This window comes from Cryptotermes secundus, unplaced genomic scaffold (genome assembly GCF_002891405.2).
Source record: "Cryptotermes secundus unplaced genomic scaffold, Csec_1.0 scaffold56, whole genome shotgun sequence".
NCBI lineage: Eukaryota > Metazoa > Arthropoda > Insecta > Blattodea > Kalotermitidae > Cryptotermes > Cryptotermes secundus.
In genome coordinates this window covers 2,212,496-2,232,568 of record NW_019744407.1, presented here as the reverse complement: position 1 = coordinate 2,232,568, position 20,073 = coordinate 2,212,496, and the positions used below count along the sequence as shown (strand labels likewise).

General features: G+C 43.1%; 1 protein-coding gene across 1 annotated transcript; it reads left to right on the top strand.

Moving 5' to 3' along the window:
- Positions 1-10,129: 10,129 nt before the first annotated feature.
- Positions 10,130-19,150, top strand: LOC111874663. The gene is made up of 3 exons (XM_023870357.2): positions 10,130-10,818; positions 15,425-17,440; positions 19,058-19,150. The coding sequence occupies exons 2-3, from the start codon at positions 15,431-15,433 to the stop codon at positions 19,136-19,138; spliced, it is 2,091 nt and encodes a 696-aa protein (XP_023726125.1). The 5' UTR covers positions 10,130-10,818; positions 15,425-15,430; the 3' UTR covers positions 19,139-19,150.
- The last annotated feature ends 923 nt before the right edge of the window (positions 19,151-20,073 follow it).

The window sequence follows — 20,073 nt, the reverse complement described above, 5'->3', positions numbered from 1 at the left end:
TAACGTGAGCTCATCATGCTTTGCTATATGTAATATCCTTCCTCAGTACAATAATTGTTTTCAAGAATGAATTAGACAAGTTACAAACTTAAACAATTAGCTAAACAAAAGGACTTGTCCAGTCAATCAATTTTCAATCAGCCTAGCTTGAAATTACTTTCGAAAGGTCCACATTAGAGCGGGAGGAAACAAAATTACCCTCGTCATAAATTTCGATCACACTGATCCTTAAAAGCAAGGATAGGCAATCGGCGGCCCACATGTCCTTTTTCTGAGGCTTGCCTACGGGGTTTTACCTACTTTTAGAGTCCTTTTTCTGTTTTGTTCCGGAAAGTGCTGCGGTTATCAATATTCTAGGCGCAGATGAAATAAGCGTAAAACTATGAAGACACCGAATAAACTGTAAAAACCATATATACTATAAATATATCCATACACCTATGATCCATTTATATTTATTTTTTATCTGCTAGTCGTGCATCACGCTTTATGAATGTGGAAGCCGGACGCGGTCCGTCAGTGCCAAAAGGTTGTCGACCGCTTAGTTGTTTCTATATTTAACATCTGCTTTAGCATTAAAAACTTTGCATTCTGCCCTCACAGTGGACGATTCTCAGAACATTCGTTGATTATATCCCTAAACAATATTTCTGGTTGGCCTTTGTAAAGTAGACGCAATTTATTTCTTACGAGGTAGGAAAGCAATAATTGATTAATATTCATAAAAATCGCGCTTCAAAGTAAAAAGATAAATAAGTAAATATATCAAATTAAAGGAAAGCAACTTCTATATTTAGATCCAACGACTATTACATGTGACAAAAGCATATAGTACAGTGACATAAAACTAAATAATGCTATTCGCGCAGGAACACCTTCTGATTGGCAAAGGACCAGGGGAAGCTATTCATGTATTGCTGCATCAAGGCAGTTATACTGAGAATTGCAGCTAGTCTGCAGACAGACCCCGCTGTCCTGATCTTCGTGATTCAAAAGTTTCAAAGAAAAAATATCAATTGGCGAATATGTTACGGCAGAAATAAAATACGCTGAAAGTGCAGTAAAACTGACAGAAGGAAACTTCCTGTGGAACTACACTAAATTTGCGTGACATTAATAACTTCCCGCATACGACTCTGTTGGATGGTATTCGAACTGGTCAGCTCGCTAATGTTGGATCCAGCTCGTATTCTGAGATTGCAGTACGAAATCCCACAGACGATTATGCCAGCTGGGATCCTAGAATATTTAATCGGGATATGAACTTATGAGTTCGTCATTCGAAGTCACTCGAACTTTCCGCATACGTGAGATTAATCTTAGAAGTTCATACAGAGCCGTTAGATGAATTAAGAATAAGTCGGTGGTCACTGAGGTGTTGCTTAATGAGAGATTTTGTGCGTTTTGTTTGAAGCATACGTATTTGAATAAAATTGACGTGTAAAAATGAGGTTTTGATCTGGCATATTGAAAATAATCCTCTGTCCCGGCTCAGGGAGTAAAAAGCTCTACTTTGGGCCATGCAGACTTCTGCTTTGCGGGCCAATGGTCATGGCCTCTCCATTTGCGTTCATTTTTCGCATTGGGTGCAAATAGCGCATGAATAGCAGACGTTAATGAACGGTAAAAATGTTGCCAATGTTTCTTCAATTGCAACATCGATCTGGCACTAAATTTAACTCGAGTAAATGCTCTTGTGTGCTTTGGTAGTGACATCTTGCAATTTGGAAACGTGCCATGCGGTCCAATACTTCATGTTTGCACGACTGCAGAATCAGGTACAATGGGTTCACTATTTTCTCTGTAACCTTAAACAATATAAATCTTTACCGATTTAAATGCCAAATATGTTATTATTGCACATTAAAATATATATTCACAAACATTATGGAAACCTGAAACAAACTGCGTTTTCAGAAGGGAAAATGAAATCAGGGGAAAATATTAATTGAGATTGTAGAGCCACAGACCTGAATTGGCAGCGACGGCACATGTTATGCAGTGGTATACCANCCCCCCCGCTATCATTTGCTGTACGTCTTGGGGTGGCAGTCTAGGTTGAGTCAATCACACTGGAAACCAGTATCCACAGTATGGTCTGGGGGTCCTTCGCGAAAGAGGTTCGGGGTTCGTGGTGGAATCTTAGCTCCACATATTCCTACTGGCAGCGCTTCCGGCTCTCCGATGACGGGGATTCTAGTGAATAAACTTGTAACGTTGGGGATCCGCAATTGCATACGATTGTTTGCACTGTCTGCATACTCATTGGGGTTGATCTAAGTTGCATACTTTCATATTTACCTAGCGCTCTGGCGGTGCCTGTAAGCGGCAACACGACTTGGGTCTCATGTCCCATGGCCCACTCTGTGAGGTTTTCAGTCTGTGGCGGGAGAGATGGAGTCGGTAGGCTATCGGGCGTAGCCTACGCTAGCAAGTGGTAAGATATTCCACTGCTCAGAGTCACCGACCCAAGGAATACATAAACGAAGACTTCTGCGGGTCAGCATTTCTTCGCGCTCCCTGTAAAGTGTTAGAGCAGAACTGTGGCAACTGTTGGTGCAGCGTTTCCAAGCGAGATTTGCCACACGTTGGGCAAGACGTGTTTGTTTACCAACTTTCTTGGTTGCGAGAGTTCGAAGGGGCACATTGGAGTCCCGGAGTTTCAAATCTCCCTTCGTTAGGCTATAAGGGCATAATAGTACAATTTAGATATAATCAGAAACTTTGATCTTAATAAACATTCATCAGTAATATTTGATGTAACAAAACGTTAAAAATTATTGTAGGAACTGAGGTTATTGCAGCAAAACCCAGCATCAAATAGGCAGCAAGCAAAGCTGTGCAGCATGCTTCATTCTGATTTCTTGATTGACTTACTATTCAACTTTGAAGATGGAGACGACATTTTCCCTCGAAACGTTGGTTGATTTTCAACGGTCTACATGTTGTTATACCCCATGTGCTATCAACTCTCACGAATTTTGCCCTCCGTCCTGTTCCAGGCAAATCTGAAACGATGACTCCACTAGACACGTCGTAGGATATTGTCGTACAGCCGAGGTGATCTCTTCGGGGCACCACCAAAAGACGTATAATTATTTTCTTACACAAAGTTCCAATTAATTCCAGAGATAAGGACTCTGTCTTGACTAGAGTCGAAGGAGTTCGAAGGATTAAGAAATTTAAGTGTAGATAACAGTTTATTTAGACTATCCAGAAATAGAATAAGTAAATCTTCAAGTACAATGGATGTACACTCAACCAGGTCTTGTTGGTCTCTCCTCTTCAACACTGACTATTTTTTATTGCTAGTGGGGTGGAACTTAGTCCCTTATACTGCGACCACATCTGGCCTATTTTACCAGCCCCAGATTATAGGTGAAGGTGATTGTGGAGCAATTGGTGGAATGAAGATTGGCAAGGGAAACCGAAGTACTCGGAGAAAACCTGCCCCAGCGCCACTTTGTCCACCACAAATCCCACTTGACGAGATCCGGGGTCGAACCCAAGCCGCCGCGGTGGGAAGCCAGCGACTAACCGCTTGAGCTATGGCGCGGCCTCAACACTGACTACATCATACTACAACATACTTCATCACAATATTTTGGATGGGGGACCGAACCATCGTATGGCCAGTACTGTATGAACTGTATGTACATAGGACAATACAAGATTGAGAAACGTGGATAAACATGTTCATTACTCCAGAGGGACTAAACCCGTGATTCCATTGTTGCTTCTGCTTCTCCTCGCCCACGCGACAGTACCTAGCAGACTGCAAGGAGTCTTACAGCGAGACCGAGAATGTAAACTGTACAACGATTACTCGCATTGTTTTAGGGACTTCACGTAATCACAATTCAATTATAACACAGGAATATTGAAAATAAAAATACTAACTACAGATTTCAAGAACCTCTTCAAAGTTAAAATTAACCATGTCAGTGATGACTCATGATACAGAGACTGATCAGTGGCAGAATTAATACTGCTTGCAATTAGGGCGTCCTGCATCTGTCGGCGCGCTGTGTTACTATAATCTCACGCAGTATCATCATAATAGTGCAGTGCAAAGACATTAGCCGTGTTAAAATCGATGGGTTAAAAAAGTTTAACGGTCCTCTTCTTCTTTGCCCTTCACGATTTCTCCTTATAAACTTGCCCAACGTTGATGAGCGCCACTTTTTTAGCGGTACTCTTCTTCGCCTCCACGTTACGAAGCCACTTTGTAATAGAACTCTTCTTTCTCAACTACCTTCTTGTCCCTCTCTATTATTTGTTCTCTTCTTTCTGGTATTTAAGTTTATCTCAGGGTTCGTTGGTTACTAAAGGGGTGAGGTTGTTGGGTTCGGTAGAGCTAGGTTCTCTTATCTCAGAGCCTTAACGGACCAAAACTCAAAGGAGCAGAAATAACACAGACTACCAAACACTTATCAAGTTCTGATGTATTATTATTATTAATAGACACTTGTTGCACCACTTATCTAACTAAACCACCTTTCAGGTTTAAATTTATCATGATTATTAAAACTTGTTTCAGTCTACGTGGTTATCACTTTACAACTGACTAACACCAGTATACTTTACTTCTTGTTTCTACAAGATTCACACCACTTTTTAACCGAGATCCGGCGTGTAACTTTTAAATCTGATTTCCTCAAGGGCCGGAGTGTGAGAATTTACTTCTTTCCTACGATTCCCGGTACGTGACTTTCACGTCTGGTTCTTACGAGTCCCGGTGTGTGACTGACTTCGACAACTGACTTCTACTCGGACCTTGTTTCCTCAGCGTCTCGGCTCTGTCACACCCTTAAATTTTAGTGATTGGTCACATTTAAAAAAATAGGAGTATCTTAATTAGATATTCCTCCACTCCGTTTAAAGCTTACAAGGGTTTAAAGATTTCTGACTCCAACGTATTTCTGTCAGAATTTTAACAAATGTGAAGCTTGGTTTGCGATATAAAAACTTCAATCTTTTTAAGTTATGGCATGCACTAGCTGCTAAGTATTGAATTCACAAAAGACTCCTTAGCTACTCTTTCACGTAAATTTCTAAGAACCCCTTGACGGGGTGTCTTCCTGTTTCTGCTGTAACGGTGGAAAGACGCTAACTCTTACATACAAGAATGGACCTATGTCTCACTACACTTGTTCATTGCATCTCGTTGTGAACAATAAAGATTTCAAATTAATAAAGTTCATTACATTCAAGTAAGTTGCGTAGCAGTGGAACGGTTACAAAAGTAATACAAATATGGCACAAATGTTTATTTTTTTTAATTCGCTTAGGGGGGGTGGAGTCAAACTGGGTCCACTCGGCACGGCGGCCACTGATTGGCCTATTGTAGCCTGCCCCGGGTGATTATGATGGAGAATTTGGTGGAATGAAGACTGGCAGGGGAAACCGAAGTACTCGGAGGAAACCAGCACCAGCGCCACTTTGTCCACCACAAATCTCACTTAACCAAATCCGGGATCGAACGCGGGCCGTCGCGGTGGGATTCCAGGGACTAACCGCTTGAGTTATGGCGCGGCCTTGGAACAACTGTTACTGACATCCTAAATTATGTAGGACGGAGACATCCCTCTCTGTATCTAAGTAGACAATATGTGGAAGGTTAAAATATTTAAAATTATATAAAATAAGGTTAGTGAAACAGACTTGGCGAGTCATATACCGTTCCGGAATGACTGAATGACTGTGCGTTAGACAAGTGCAACGGCGACCATCTCCAACAGTGTCGCACCACGTGCCATGAGGGTGATGTGTACGGCGGTCATCATCACGATATCATTCCACCAGGATATGAGAAACGGCAGGAGGTAGGTGCACCACACTGTGTAAAAATAGATGATGGGTCATCATGCAACAAGCGTCCACGTACCAGATGAGTATGACCAAGCAGCTCGCGTGAGCATGACTTCTTCCTGGCAGGCACGTGGACTATCACACCTGCATACTGGTCCATTCGTCCTGTTGGGAGAAAGCAAACAGTGCGAAGAAGAGAGGCAGGAACGTCATTGTCTACGTCTCATTCTGGTGCCAAGTCTACACACACACACACACACACACACACACACTTACTTTTCTGGCAGCTTCATCAGCCACCTCATTGCCGGCAGGCACATATGGCCGGATATCCAGCAAACGACAACCGATAACCCTACCTTACAGAATGGGACACTTGCTAACGAATATCTCAGTACCCAGAGATACTCCGAAAGGCACTTATGGGGTCTGTAGGCCTTGCCATAGCACAGGCGGTGTTTTTTAATTTCTTCAGGTGGGGTGAGACTGAGTCCACTTGGTACGTCAGCCACTAACTGGCCTATTGTACCAGCCCCATGTGACAGATAATGAGTATGGAGCGGTCAGTCGGTGGAATGAGAATTGGCAGTGGAAACTGAAGTACTCGGGATAAAACCTGCCCCAGTGCCACTTTTTCCACCAAAAATCCCATATGGCCTAATATGGACTCGAACCCGGGCCGCCGCATTGGGTAGCCGGCAGCGGCCCGGATTCTGTCCCTGGTCAGGTCATGTGGGATTTGTGGTACAGGGGCAGGTTTTCTCCGAGTACTTCTATTCCCATGACAGTTGTTATTCCACCGACAGCTCCATACACAACTGTCATCAGGGATAGCTTTACTTTTTTTACTTTACGATGCCTCGTTCTACTGATGGGAGTTACCTTCTATATTACCATGCCCCAAATTTATCACCCATTTTTTTTGTTAGTTCCTAAGTCACATGGTTCAAATTGCATAGCCATTACACCAAATTAACGATCTGGCTATCAATAACACCGCTCTCAGCCTCACTACAGCCCGATTTCGGCAAGGCCTTCTTGATTGCGGATTAGGCCGTCAAGAGACATTGCCTTGTACAGAACAATAAGAAGTAAAGCTATCCCCGTACCAGGCCGTGAAGGCCCATAGGGTTGTGAGTCGTTGAATAAATAATGGAAAAGCCGACATTCACCCATCTGCTATTTAGAGGGACGAAACATCGTACGCACGGACTGGTTAATTATGGACCAGTCTTCAGGAAAATATGTTCTTCGAGACCCAAATGCCCTCCAAAATTAGCCAAAAAATAAACATAGCAAAGAACCAAATCTATCCAGTTGAATGTTGTTAAGTGCTGGTACTAAATGACAACGCAGGCATTATTAGAGTCGTATCAATTGAGAGTTTTGTTTACATGGTTGCATAACTTGTTTAGATTGTTGTCACTTAATGGCCACGATGTGAACAAAAGGAAAGAAGAAATGGCTTTTTATCTAAGAAAAGTAAGGAGAGAGAAAGTGTGGGAAAATGTCTGCAAAATATGCCACCTCAAGCGGGCATTTGATGCAATTTCGTGTTGCGCATATAAACATATTTTGACCTAGTTAATCATATGCCTACGTAATCTGACAAGACTATGATATTGTATATTACTGGCTGTGACTCGCCTCTTTGCGTCAATCATTATCATTTATGGAGCAGGTGGTATCTAATAATTACACCAGTAAACATGAAACGTAAACAAAGTTTTCTTTACATAACATATCTACGAATTACGACACCAACAATGGTTTTCGTCACAGAGTCTGGGAAATTCGTGTTCTTAACTATGACGAAATTTTAGAAACTTTCGTTATTTTTACCGAGGGGGGGGGGCAGCGGAATTTCTCGTCACTTGGGGCGGCATGTAGTTTTGAGCTGGTTGTGCAGCCAGCAAGTCTTGTACCAGTTTACTCATTTCAATTTTGTTTCGGTTTTCCTCAGCATTTCCAGGAAAATTCTGGGTACCACCTTTAAATATGTTCCCACTAACATCTCCAAATTCCTTATTTACTCACTATTTATGATCGTCTTTCCATCCATTATTTAATATTCGCAGTTGAAATGACGGTCAGTATAAGTCAGTCTATTATAGTCGACCTGATGCATGCAATAGGACAAAAGGCCCTACAGACACGTTTACAGGCCTACTCAGATTCCTGTGGTTGTGTCTGAAGGTCTATATTAATCTTTAAAAATCCATAAATATTCCCATTATATCAAAGAGACAGAAACTGTAATGTGCTCATTTAATGAAGTGGATAAAATGAGCACATAACAGTGAAATCATATATGTCCATCCACACGAATTTCATCTCAAAACTACCCAACAGATTTTGATTAAATTTCTTACTGAGACCCTATATTAACATTTATAATACGTACGTATGTCGGGGTAGATCAGTCGGTATAGCGACGGACTAGGGACTGGACGGCCGGGGTTCGATTCCCGGTACGGGTAAAATTTTCTCTACACCACAATGTTCAGAACAGCTCTGGGGTCCACGCAGCCTCCTCTATCATGGATACCGGAGGGTTCATTCTCCGGGGTAAACCGACCGGAGTGTGAAGCTGACCACTCAACTTCATCTTGTGTCGAGGTCAAAGTTGATGGACCTATACCTCCACGCCATGTCTTCGTGACATAGTGCTTAAATCAGTAAGAACAAGGACAATCTTTACTTTTTATTATAGGCTGACCCGTATCAAATACAATCCCTACTTTAAAAAGGGCTTGAAACACACATATTGTCAAGTGTAGGAGAGCACGGGTGACGAAAATAACGGGTTCTAATTCGGATGACTGGATTTATTAACACTTCGGTTACACTCTCTTTCTTAATTACAATTAGTACAGTGCTGTTGCTGTTTCTACAATTTATAATTCACTTGTGGGATATTGATGTTCACTGGCACAACCTCTTGAATCTATAGCAACAAATGTTCGTTGAGCTTAGGATGGGTTTCACAGACTAGCGGGGAGCGTGTCTCAAGAATATCAGTGCAGACTCCGTTCGTAGGCGATTAGCGATGACGGTGCTGCGCTGAGGCCCCTAAAAGTGCCGTTTGTGTAGCTGACTCTTCTTTGTAGCGAGCTAGTAAGAGCGTCGTGCTTATTGCGGCAGCCAGGCGATTGAGAGCTGACGGGATAGCGACGAGTCTGGCTGGCTAATGGAGCTACGATACGTGCGCCGGTAGAGTCGGCTGCTTATGGTGCGGAGCTGGCAGAGTCAGTGCGGTGCAGCTGCGGTGATGACAGACGGAGCGGTTGTGCCGACTCGGCGGCCAAGTCGGCCGCAGCCTTGTCACAAAACACACGATGCTGCACGTCGATTCGACCGCCGAGTGCACCATACGATATGGGAGGTAGCATTGCACAGATGGATCTTCACGAGGAACGTAATACTTTTGTCACTGATTTACTTACGATGGAGGCGGAGAAGGAAACTTCGGTGAATATGGATTCATCCAATTGTGAGAGATAGGATTTCAAAAGCTATATTTTACACTTTATTTAATCAAGCACGACAAGATAAAGATACATTTTATAATTTCGTTCGTATGTCGAGCGAATCCTTCGACGAACTGTTAAATGTTTTAAAGCAACTATTGAGAAAGCTAGACACTCATAGGAGAAGCAGTATTCTACCCGAAGAAAAACTGGTGGTAACTCTCAGGTATGAATGCATAATGGGTGGGCCTTCTTGACCCTTGCACCGCGACCACAGTGATCTATATGTACGTACAGAATACATACACACATAGGTTCAAGAATTTAGAAAGCAAACACTATCATAAGTATATAGCATTTCACATGAAACATTTATGTACTGTTGCGATGTTCTCAACCCCTTTCAATTTTAGGAACTTGAGTCTGATGTCTTGGGTCATGCCCTCTACTAAATTTACAGCACGCCAAGAGGTTGACCTGCCTCCTCAAAGAAAAATGTTATATCTACCCTTGCCATTCTATAAATTAGTGGGGTCCTGGAGTGTTTCGTCTGGGACCTATCCTTCACCAGCAGCTGGTGTAATCTGATCTGCGTGAGGGTTCATGTCTCGGGACATTGGTCTGAAAGTTTAGTTTTTAGTTAGGTTTTAAGAAACAGAGGGAAGTTGAAGGGTGCATTTTGTCTGGGTTGGGGCTATGGGAAGGCTGGCCAGGCTTACGTCCACCAGCGCTTGTATGTAATATACACTAAGAATCAATAAAACCTCTATTATCTGTAGTGAGTATTTGCTCTTTGTGGTTGGAATACCCGCTCCAGCAGCCAACTGACCATCACCATCACTGAATTATTACGCTACCGCTCGGCCAACATAATTCAGTCGACCCGCCACCATCTTGGGTCACGACAGAGGAGAGAAAAATCTGGTGTCAGATGTGGGGTTGCAAATCTGTGAAATGAAAGAATTCTGCGTGTAGTTGCAAATTTGTGAAGTGTAAGAATTCTGCGTGTAGTTGCAAATTTGTGAAGTGTAAGAATTCTACGTGTAGTTGCAAATCGGTGAAGTGAAAGAATTCTGCAGATTTTAACCAATACAGATAGAGGAAAAACCCTTTGAGCACGACCAGCAAGATGACCGGTAGCGACCAAGCGCGCTATCGACATTAGCAGAGTGGAGGACTGGCAACTGGTGTACGTGATTAAGAGAGTGGGCCATTCCCGAAGGAAGTCATCACCAGGACGATTTCCGACGCGAGGACGCCGGTTTACGACGCTTCCAAGAAGGCGTCTATCCGACGAAGGTGGTTTCCCATTGCTGTGCGGTACCAGGGCGATTCCAAGAACGGGACGTCATTCCAGGACGCGGGCAAATAGGTGCCTGTCCGGTGGAGGTACTGAGCTGTTGTGGACGTGACGCCGTTAGACTGGCCAATAGTCGGCATCCGAGTCTGCGTTGCCAGAGGGTGTGTCCAGCTTCGCTTGAGAGGCAAGCGAGGCGTGAAGACAACCATTGGAGGCGGGAGCAATCTAGTGCACAAGGTAAGTCACTCTTGCTCACCTGTTCCTCCTGTCCACGTCTGTATATCTGAAAAAAAAAATGGCTGACGAATATATAAGTGTCAGTGATGCTTTCAAATTGGTAGCTGAACCGTTTAGCGGCGACAAACGCAAATTGAAAGAGTTTTGCGAAAACGTCGATGCAGCTTTTGGGCTAATTAACCCAGATAAATATGATTTATTTTACAAGTATGTACGCACGCGTATAACAGGCGAGGCGAAGGCAAAATTACTTGTTCGGCAAGATGCCGATGATTGGGCTAGTGTTAAGGCCATTTTGAAGGAGCATTATGCTACTAGGAGAACATTAGATTTTTACGCTTGCGCCATGTTCAATGCCCGACAAGCCAAGCATGAAACAGTAGCTGCATGGTGCAGTAGGCTTGACCAATTGAGTTCAGATTTCAGAGACGCGGCTATAGAAGGCGCGACTTCATCTGAAATGTGCGGTATCACAAAGTTGGTATCCCAGTTAGGTAAGGCATGTTTCATACAGGGGCTAGCGAATGAACGAATACAGACCGTAGTTCGTGCTAGGAACCCTACACATATTACAGAAGCCGCTGAGATAGGTACTGAGGAAGAAAGCGCATTACTTTCTGCTAAAGAAAAGGTACATAGCGTATCTCAGTACAATGACCGAAGTAAGGATGTGCGTTGCAATAACTGCCGACGTTTCGGTCATAGGGAATCACAATGCTTCCTGACTGGCAGATCGAAAGAGGTGAAAGTGGCAGCTCCTGCAGAGAAAGTTTGTAATTTTTGTAATATGCCAGGTCATGTCGCATATACATGTTGGAAAAAGAAAAAGCGACATGGAAACTTTTCTGGAAATGAAAACCGCAGAGCTAGAGAACGCGCAGATGGGAAGTTTGCGATAGTAGCGGGAAACAAACGGAATGTGTTTGCCAAGACAAACAGTTGCCGTGAGTTTCCAGACGCCGATAATCTAACTGACTTAGGTTCAGATATGTATGTTAATTTAGCCAAACCACGACCACGGTCGGCCGTTGGTTGTGATCCGCCTTGTCGAAGGTCGACTGAAGGCCGGGAAGAGGAGCTCGTCCTCGGGGCTATGAGTGGCAGCTATGCCGATCAGAATGTCAGTAGATTAGACGAAAAGAAACGGAAATTTGTAGAAGTTAGTAATTCCGCCAGCACTGAGAGTGCCTGTGGTAAAACCAGTGCATCGAATGGAGTTTTCAACTCCGAAGGTGAGGATTTACAGGTCAAAACGACCTCACGTGAAATGCGCGTGAACAGCGATAGCGAACGGGTTTGCGCCACAGGGTGTGAAACTGAGGAAAACCATGATGGTAGTATTCTCATTACCGTGGCTGGCATAGATCAACCATTGAGGATGTTAGTCGACACGGGGGCACAAATATCCGTGATAAAGCGAGGGTTGATACCAGATGATGTTCCCATTCATACAGATAAGCAATATGAAATTGCCGGAATAACAGTAGGTTCGATTAACACACTTGGGAGCGTGAACTTAACCCTCCATGATCGCACGTATAAATTCCAGGTAGCGCCTGAGGAAATACAGTTGACAGAAGATGGCTTAATAGGCCGAGATATCCTGAAGGATTCGGTAATCAACAACAGGGAAGGATATGTGGATATTAACGGGCACCGTTATAACTTTTGTCGGAGAAACGACGAGCCTATCATTTTGAAACCGCGAACGGAGACAATCGCAGCGGTTACAGTTGACTTGGATACCGGACTAGGAATTGTGGATAAACAAGAAATTTATCCAGGTGTGTATGTAGCCAGTTCCCTGTCGCAAGTCAACAGAAATAAGGCTATAGTGAGCATTCTGAATTCCACAGAGGAAGCCATGGAGATAAGGGATTTGACGCTCACTGCCACGAAGTGGAGTGAACAAATCAGTGTGCGAAAAATCAATTCCCAAATTCATGATAATAACGAAAGTGTGTTATCTCGCAAGAAACGGGTCAGAGAACTAATTAGGACAGACCACATGGCAGAGAGTAACAAGAAATCTATTCTGGAAATCTGCGAGGATTTCCATGATATCTTTTACTTGGAAGGGGATAAACTGTCGCACACTGACCTAATTAAACATTCAATTCCCACTCCAGCCTTGGATGAAAACAGAGCGATAAACGTTCGACCTTACCGATTACCGGAAGCTCACAAGGAGGAAGTAAATAGGCAGATTAACAAGTTATTGGATGACGGAATTATAGCGCCCTCCAGAAGCGCTTTCAATAGCCCATTGTTGTTAGTGCCGAAAAAGGCAGATGCCTCAGGAAAGGTAAAATGGCGCGTAGTGATTGATTTCAGGAAACTGAATGAATGGACAGTCGGAGATGCTTACCCGCTGCCGAACATCACTGATATTTTGGATCAGCTGGGTAAAGCAAAATATTTCTCTACAGTTGACCTTGCCTCGGGGTATTATCAGGTTGAACTAGCAGAGAAGGACCGCGCGAAAACTGCTTTCAGTACACCCGCGGGTCATTTTGAATTTGTTCGTCTCCCCATGGGCCTGAAATCCGCGCCGTCTACATTTCAATCTCTTATGAATTCCGTACTCGCCGGAATGAACGGGTTAAGGTGTTTTTGCTATATGGATGATGTTATTATTACAGCAGATTCGCTGGAATCTCACAATGAGAGATTGAGGGAACTATTTCAGAGATTCCGCGAAAGCAAATTGAAGATTGAGCCATTCAAGTGTGAGTTCTTGAGGGCCGAGGTTCAATTCCTTGGTCACGTCGCCACTGACGAGGGGCTAAGGCCGGATCCTAGAAAGACGGAGGCAGTGCGAAACTTCCCCGAACCCAAGACAGTTAAAGAACTGAAGGGATTTTTAGGGCTCTCCTCGTATTACAGACGTTTCATTCACAACTACAGTAGGGTGGCAAAACCTCTGTATGAGTTATTGAAGAAGGACGCGGTATACGACTGGAAGGAACCACAGCAGAACGCCTTCCAGACTCTGAAAGAGCTGTTGGTTACGGCTCCTATCTTACAATATCCGGATTTTTCGCGACCGTTTATTATTACCGCCGATGCTTCAGGCGACGCCGCCGGTTGTGTACTGAGCCAGGGAGAAATAGGAAAAGACCTCCCGATAGCATATGCTAGCAGGACGTTTAATAAGTCCGAAAGAAATTATAGCACAACAGACCGAGAAATGGCCGCCATTATTTGGGCTGTAAAACAGTTTCGCCCATATGTATTAGGTAGACATTTCAACATTGTAACTGACCACAAGCCACTTAAATGGGTGTTCCATGTCAAGGATCCTAGTTCACGTTTATTAAGATGGCGAATTAAACTTGAAGAGTATGACTTCACGATACATTACCGGTCAGGTAAAACAATATCGCATGCCGATTTCTTGTCTCGCATACACAAAGCAGATGCTAGTGAGGGCGGTGACAAGGAAGCAGAATCGAGGGGTCAAAAGTTGGCAGGGTCCGCTACAAACGAAAAAAATGAGACAGTCGGTTCCGAATATTCTGGGAACTTTAGCGAACCCTCGGATTCCGAGAAAGAAAGTATTATAAGAGAATACCATGAATCTCTTATAGGTGGGCACACGGGAATCTCAAGAACATATGAACGGCTGAAACCCTACGTAAGTTGGCCAAATATGCGAAGGGACATAGAAAATTATGTAAGGAAATGTGCATCGTGCCAGAGGAATAAGCACACAGTTCCCTACACGAAGATGGCAATGGAGGTTACTGACACTCCGTATGCCCCTTTTGAAAAGATTAGCTTGGACTGCATGGGTCCCCTGCCTTTAACGGAACAAGGGAACAAGTACATTCTCACATGCCAGGACCAGCTATCCAAGTACCTGGTAGCCATTGCGCTTCCAAATCAAGAAGCCGTAACGATAGCGAGAGCGCTAGTCGACAATGTAATCACTGTGTTCGGATCGCCGGGTTCGATTCTCACAGACTGCGCCTCGAATTTCACCGGAGAAGTAATGCGGCACTTATGCAAACTTTTAAGAATTTCGAGAGTTAATACAACTCCATTTAGGCCTCAGAGCAATGGCAGTGTCGAAAGATCGCACGCAGTAATTACAGAATATCTGCGTCATTTTATATGCCACGAGCAGAATGATTGGGATACACTGTTGCCAACGGCAGCATTCGTTTATAATACGACTCCCCATACGAGCACTAAATACTGTCCATTCGAGTTGGTTTTCGGAGGAAAGCCTTCGATGCCAGGACTGCTACAACGCCGTCCCAGTTGCTCTAGCTACGACGAGAGAGAAGACTTCGTGAGCAGCTTAAAGGAGAGGCTACAGTACAGCCATGAGGTAGCGCGGAAGGCGCTACTAAACTCGAAGGAAGTGTCTAAAAGATATTATGACCAGAAGGAAAATACGGTTACGTTCCGCGAAGGTGATCTTGTACTTCTGCTACAGCAACATGTCAGACGAGGTCGCTCTAAGAAACTTTCTTCCCCGTGGATAGGACCGTACACCGTGGTCGAAGTCACAGGTGTAAATTGCGTATTACGTTCAGGTACAAAAAGACGAACCTTCAAAGTGCACAGCAACAGACTGAAGCTTTTCATTTAATTTCAGCTTGACATGCGACTCGAGACGCTGTTGATTTTGAGCGCGACGTGCGTCGCCGTCGTCGCAGTAGACTTCACAGTCAAGAACTATGAGGACACGCCCGGACTGTACTATGATCACATAGGTCAGGTGCAACTATACACTTCAGAATGGAAGCTTGTAACGTATGTAAACATATCGAAATTGGAGACGACTTACAATACGCTTGTAGATTTTGTCGCTCAGACTGGAGCAATGTGTAAAGAGTTGCCACCTGAAGCCATTTCTACCTGTCAGTCGGACCTGTCCCTGATGAATCAGAGCGTACTGAGAATTCATAGAACGCGGCGCATAATTTCCGAAATTACTAAGAATAAAGAGGAGGAGGTATTTCATTCCGATAATACGCATACACATGCTAAAAGAACTAAAAGAGGTGTTTTTAATTTTATTGGAACAGTTTCCAAAATTTTATTTGGTACTTTGTCAAGTGAAGACGCTGATTATTACCAAAACAAAATAAGCGAATTAGAGTCCGAGCAACTTTCAATGCTAAAGGTAGCCAAGGAACAAATGACTGTTGTGCGTTCCACATTGCAGACGGTAAATTACACATTAGTCGATATTGCAGCCAATGAACTGCAAATTAACGAGAACTCTAGAACAATGCAGAAACAAGTAAATGAAAACGTGGAGAAGACAAACCAAGCGTTTTCGCAAACCACTCTTTTGATTGCAACTAATCAACACATGATAATCATTGAACATTTAATTGGTCAGCTGAAGGAAGGGTATGACACGTTGTTATTTGCAATTATTTTTGCACAGAAAGGAATATTATCACCTCAAATAATCACCCCTGGAGATATTATAAGAGCCTTTCAGGATTCCCATTCGATCCTTCCACGTGACCTTTCCCTTCCTAACACCGCAAGAGTGGCTTACGAACATGTATTGATGAACATAATTGATATTGATGTGTTTCTAAATAACAATCTTTTGGGTTACGTCCTGAAGATACCCTTAGTGAACAGTGCTGTGTTCCATTTGTACAAACTGATTCCATTTCCCACGAAAGTTAATAACAGTGAAAATATCTTCGTTTTCATTGAAAGTGAAAAGGACTTTCTCATGATAGATACATTGAAACAAGTGTATGTTAAACTGAATGAATTAGAATTAGATGAGTGTAAGGTTATTTCGCCAGACTGGCGTGTATGTAAACAGACATTCCCTGTAAAATCCACACATGTTCACCAGGAATGCGAGGTCAGGTTGTTAGAGCCCACTACAAGAATTCCGTTAGACTGCAAAAGGAAAATCATTTCTCTTGATGATGTAACCTGGTTACCCCTTACTCATAATAAGTGGATATTTGCCACGTCACACAAGGAAAGGGTGACAATTCTGTGTAACGATTTAGAACCCAGTGACATAATTCTACAAGGTACAGGTGTATTGTCAATGTTTGGCAGATGCGATGCCTTAGGGCTAAACACAAAATTACAGACCCAAATGAGTTTCACGAGTAACAGAACCGATAAGGATTTTATTCCCAGTGTAACACTGCATTATGATTGCTGTGAGCATTTAGGATCCAGAGTAAAGCTCGATACAATGAAATTCATACCTGACGTACCATTGAAAAATATTTTAGGTCATTCAAATGCGTTTAAATACGCTAGTCACTCTGTTGACCAGGTAGAACAATTAATAATTCAAAATGAAGCTGAACTGAACAGAGACCATAAAATTGATCATTTGAAATTCCTTTCCTACCTGGGAATAACAACTATGGTAGTCATGATGTTATTAATCTGTTGTTGTTTCTGTAAAAAGTGTAACTTGTTGAAAAGGCTTTTGGACGATGACTGTTGTGGCAGAATCTGTATACGCCAAACGGTCATAAATCAAAGAGAACTCAAATCATCAGATGAAAATATAACAGATAGATTTCTTGACCAGGAGACTCGCAGCCAGAGCCTGCGATCGCTCCCAGCTGCAACAAGCCTTGAGATGACAGAATTGGATCCAGTACCAACGGTAAGCACCCACTCAGGGGTGCGTAAGACTTATAAACGTAGATGGTAGATTTATGTTTCTGTAATCTGTAGTATATATATAGCCTATATTTGTGTTGGAAAACATTAGCACCTGTTTTTGCAAATGTTTCCATCTTAAGGGGGGAGGTGTTGCGATGTTCTCAACCCCTTTCAATTTTAGGAACTTGAGTCTGATGTCTTGGGTCATGCCCTCTACTAAATTTACAGCACGCCAAGAGGTTGACCTGCCTCCTCAAAGAAAAATGTTATATCTACCCTTGCCATTCTATAAATTAGTGGGGTCCTGGAGTGTTTCGTCTGGGACCTATCCTTCACCAGCAGCTGGTGTAATCTGATCTGCGTGAGGGTTCATGTCTCGGGACATTGGTCTGAAAGTTTAGTTTTTAGTTAGGTTTTAAGAAACAGAGGGAAGTTGAAGGGTGCATTTTGCCTGGGTTGGGGCTATGGGAAGGCTGGCCAGGCTTACGTCCACCAGCGCTTGTATGTAATATACACTAAGAATCAATAAAACCTCTATTATCTGTAGTGAGTATTTGCTCTTTGTGGTTGGAATACCCGCTCCAGCAGCCAACTGACCATCACCATCACTGAATTATTACGCTACCACTCGGCCAACATAATTCAGTCGACCCGCCACCATCTTGGGTCACGACAGTACTGCAACGTTTAAAAAAGACTGGTATCCGAGTCTTCTCCTTCTGGACTGAAACTTGACACATACGTAGCCTTGGAATCTGCTGGAGATGGAGCTGCTACTATTGTGTGTGAACGAAATTGTGATGGAGACTGTATTTCAAGCGATGATTGTTGTATTGATGTTTCTTCTGGTGCGTAGGAAGAGACGAATCCAAAGAATAAATCTGTTGATGTTCTGAGTAACCGGAAAGAATTTGTTGTTGATGAAAATTTGAATGTTGTTGTTGTTGTTGTTGTTGTTGTTGTGGTGGTGATTGAACCAGAAAATACTGGGCGAAATTTTCCTGCTGTGGGTGCTATATCTGATTTCTTTACGCGTTCAGTGTAAGATATTGTAGCCGCTGATGTTAAGAATGGTCATGAAACATTTCATATTTCATAATGCACTGCATTATGTCCATTCTTGCTTTCATATTTAAAGCCCTCGGTAAAGCTTTCAAAGTGGGAAGGAGTGATAACAAGAAATGACGATTATCATCATCTTCAGCTATTTCCATTCTCTCTCTGCTTTCTTTATTGCTCTCCAGAGCTTGGAAGATCTTTGCCTCCACTGGATGAAGTTTCCTCTTTGTCCCCAAATGCTGACTTCGTGAAGAAACTGTTTCAATAAGCGTTTCAGCTTCATTGGAAGGTCCAGAATTGTTATCGCTTACTTCACCTACTTCCAGATGTAAGGAAGTGGTAGTTTTGCATGCTAATACAGTATCCTGTAGAAGAGGCAGTTGTTCCGCGTACATATACGGTGTTTTCTTCCCAGCTGCACAACCAGATTTCCCTTTTCTTGCCTGTATTTCTCTGGTATATCAGTATCGCACGTTTTTCCACTTCTTGTGTCACTTGAAATGGAATTATTCAGGAGAAATTAATATATTATTAATTGATATGTTTTGAATAATTTCAGGTATCTGGCAACGGGATGCTCCCTGATGGACTTGCAGTATACATTCCGAGTGGGAAGATCAACAGCAGGGGCCATTGTTAGAGAAGTTTGTGAAGCAATATGGACATGTTTAGCCAATCATGCATTACCTAAGCTCTCTACAGAAAAATGGCTGGAAATAGCTGAGGGATATGAAAAGTATGCTAACTTTCCTCGTTGTTTAGGCGCAATCGATGGAAAGCACGTGTGAGTTGTGCAACCTCCAAATAGTGGTTCTATGTACTATAACCATAAAAACTGTCTCTCCATTGTGTTGTTTGCCTTGTGCGATGCTAATTATTTATTTACATACATAGACGTAGGATCATATGGGAAATTAGGTGATTCAGGAATATTAAAAAACTCGAAATTCTTTGAAAAGCTGTCTGATGGTTCGTTAGGAATTCCTCCACCAACGCCAATTACAGATTCATCTCTATATTATCCGTATGTCTCAGTTGGTGCCGAAGCCTTCCCATTGTCAACAAACTTACTTAGAACTTATGGTGGCAGGCATCTAACTGATACCAAGAAAACATTCAACTACAGACTCTCTGTTCTTACAGTTCTAATTGTTACGTGCCCCTGATTGGAGGCGCCACTCTCTTACAGTCGTCGTCGATGTACTTGTTGAGCGTCACGCTCTGACTGCTCCACAGTTGATCTACGTTGGTCTTCGGCCGCTGGCTGCTCGAATGCTACGGGCGACGACGGCTACAGCTGGCTTTACCCTGCTTCACTTATCCTACTTTCACACCTCTGGTCTTTAGGGGGATGGGTTTGGTTTGGGCGCCAGTAAACTGATACCATCAGTTTACAGATTTATGAAGGTGTGAAGGATTGATAAGGGTGTAGCTGTCGGGGTAGCTAGTTCCACCGGTAGAGCTAAGATTCTGACCTCAGGCCGTTTGGCAGGGTCTCGCTCAGGAAGGGAAGTGGGAACTCCTGTTACAACACACACACACTTTGTTCCACCAGACAATTTATTAAACTCTTGT

Bases quoted from the DNA above. Each gene is read 5' to 3' on its own strand.
- LOC111874663 (XM_023870357.2), top strand. From the start codon at position 15,431: ATGCGACTCGAGACGCTGTTGATTTTGAGCGCGACGTGCGTCGCCGTC. The intron at 17,441-19,057 runs GTAAGCACCCAC...GAATAATTTCAG, and splicing joins AATTGGATCCAGTACCAACG to GTATCTGGCAACGGGATGCT.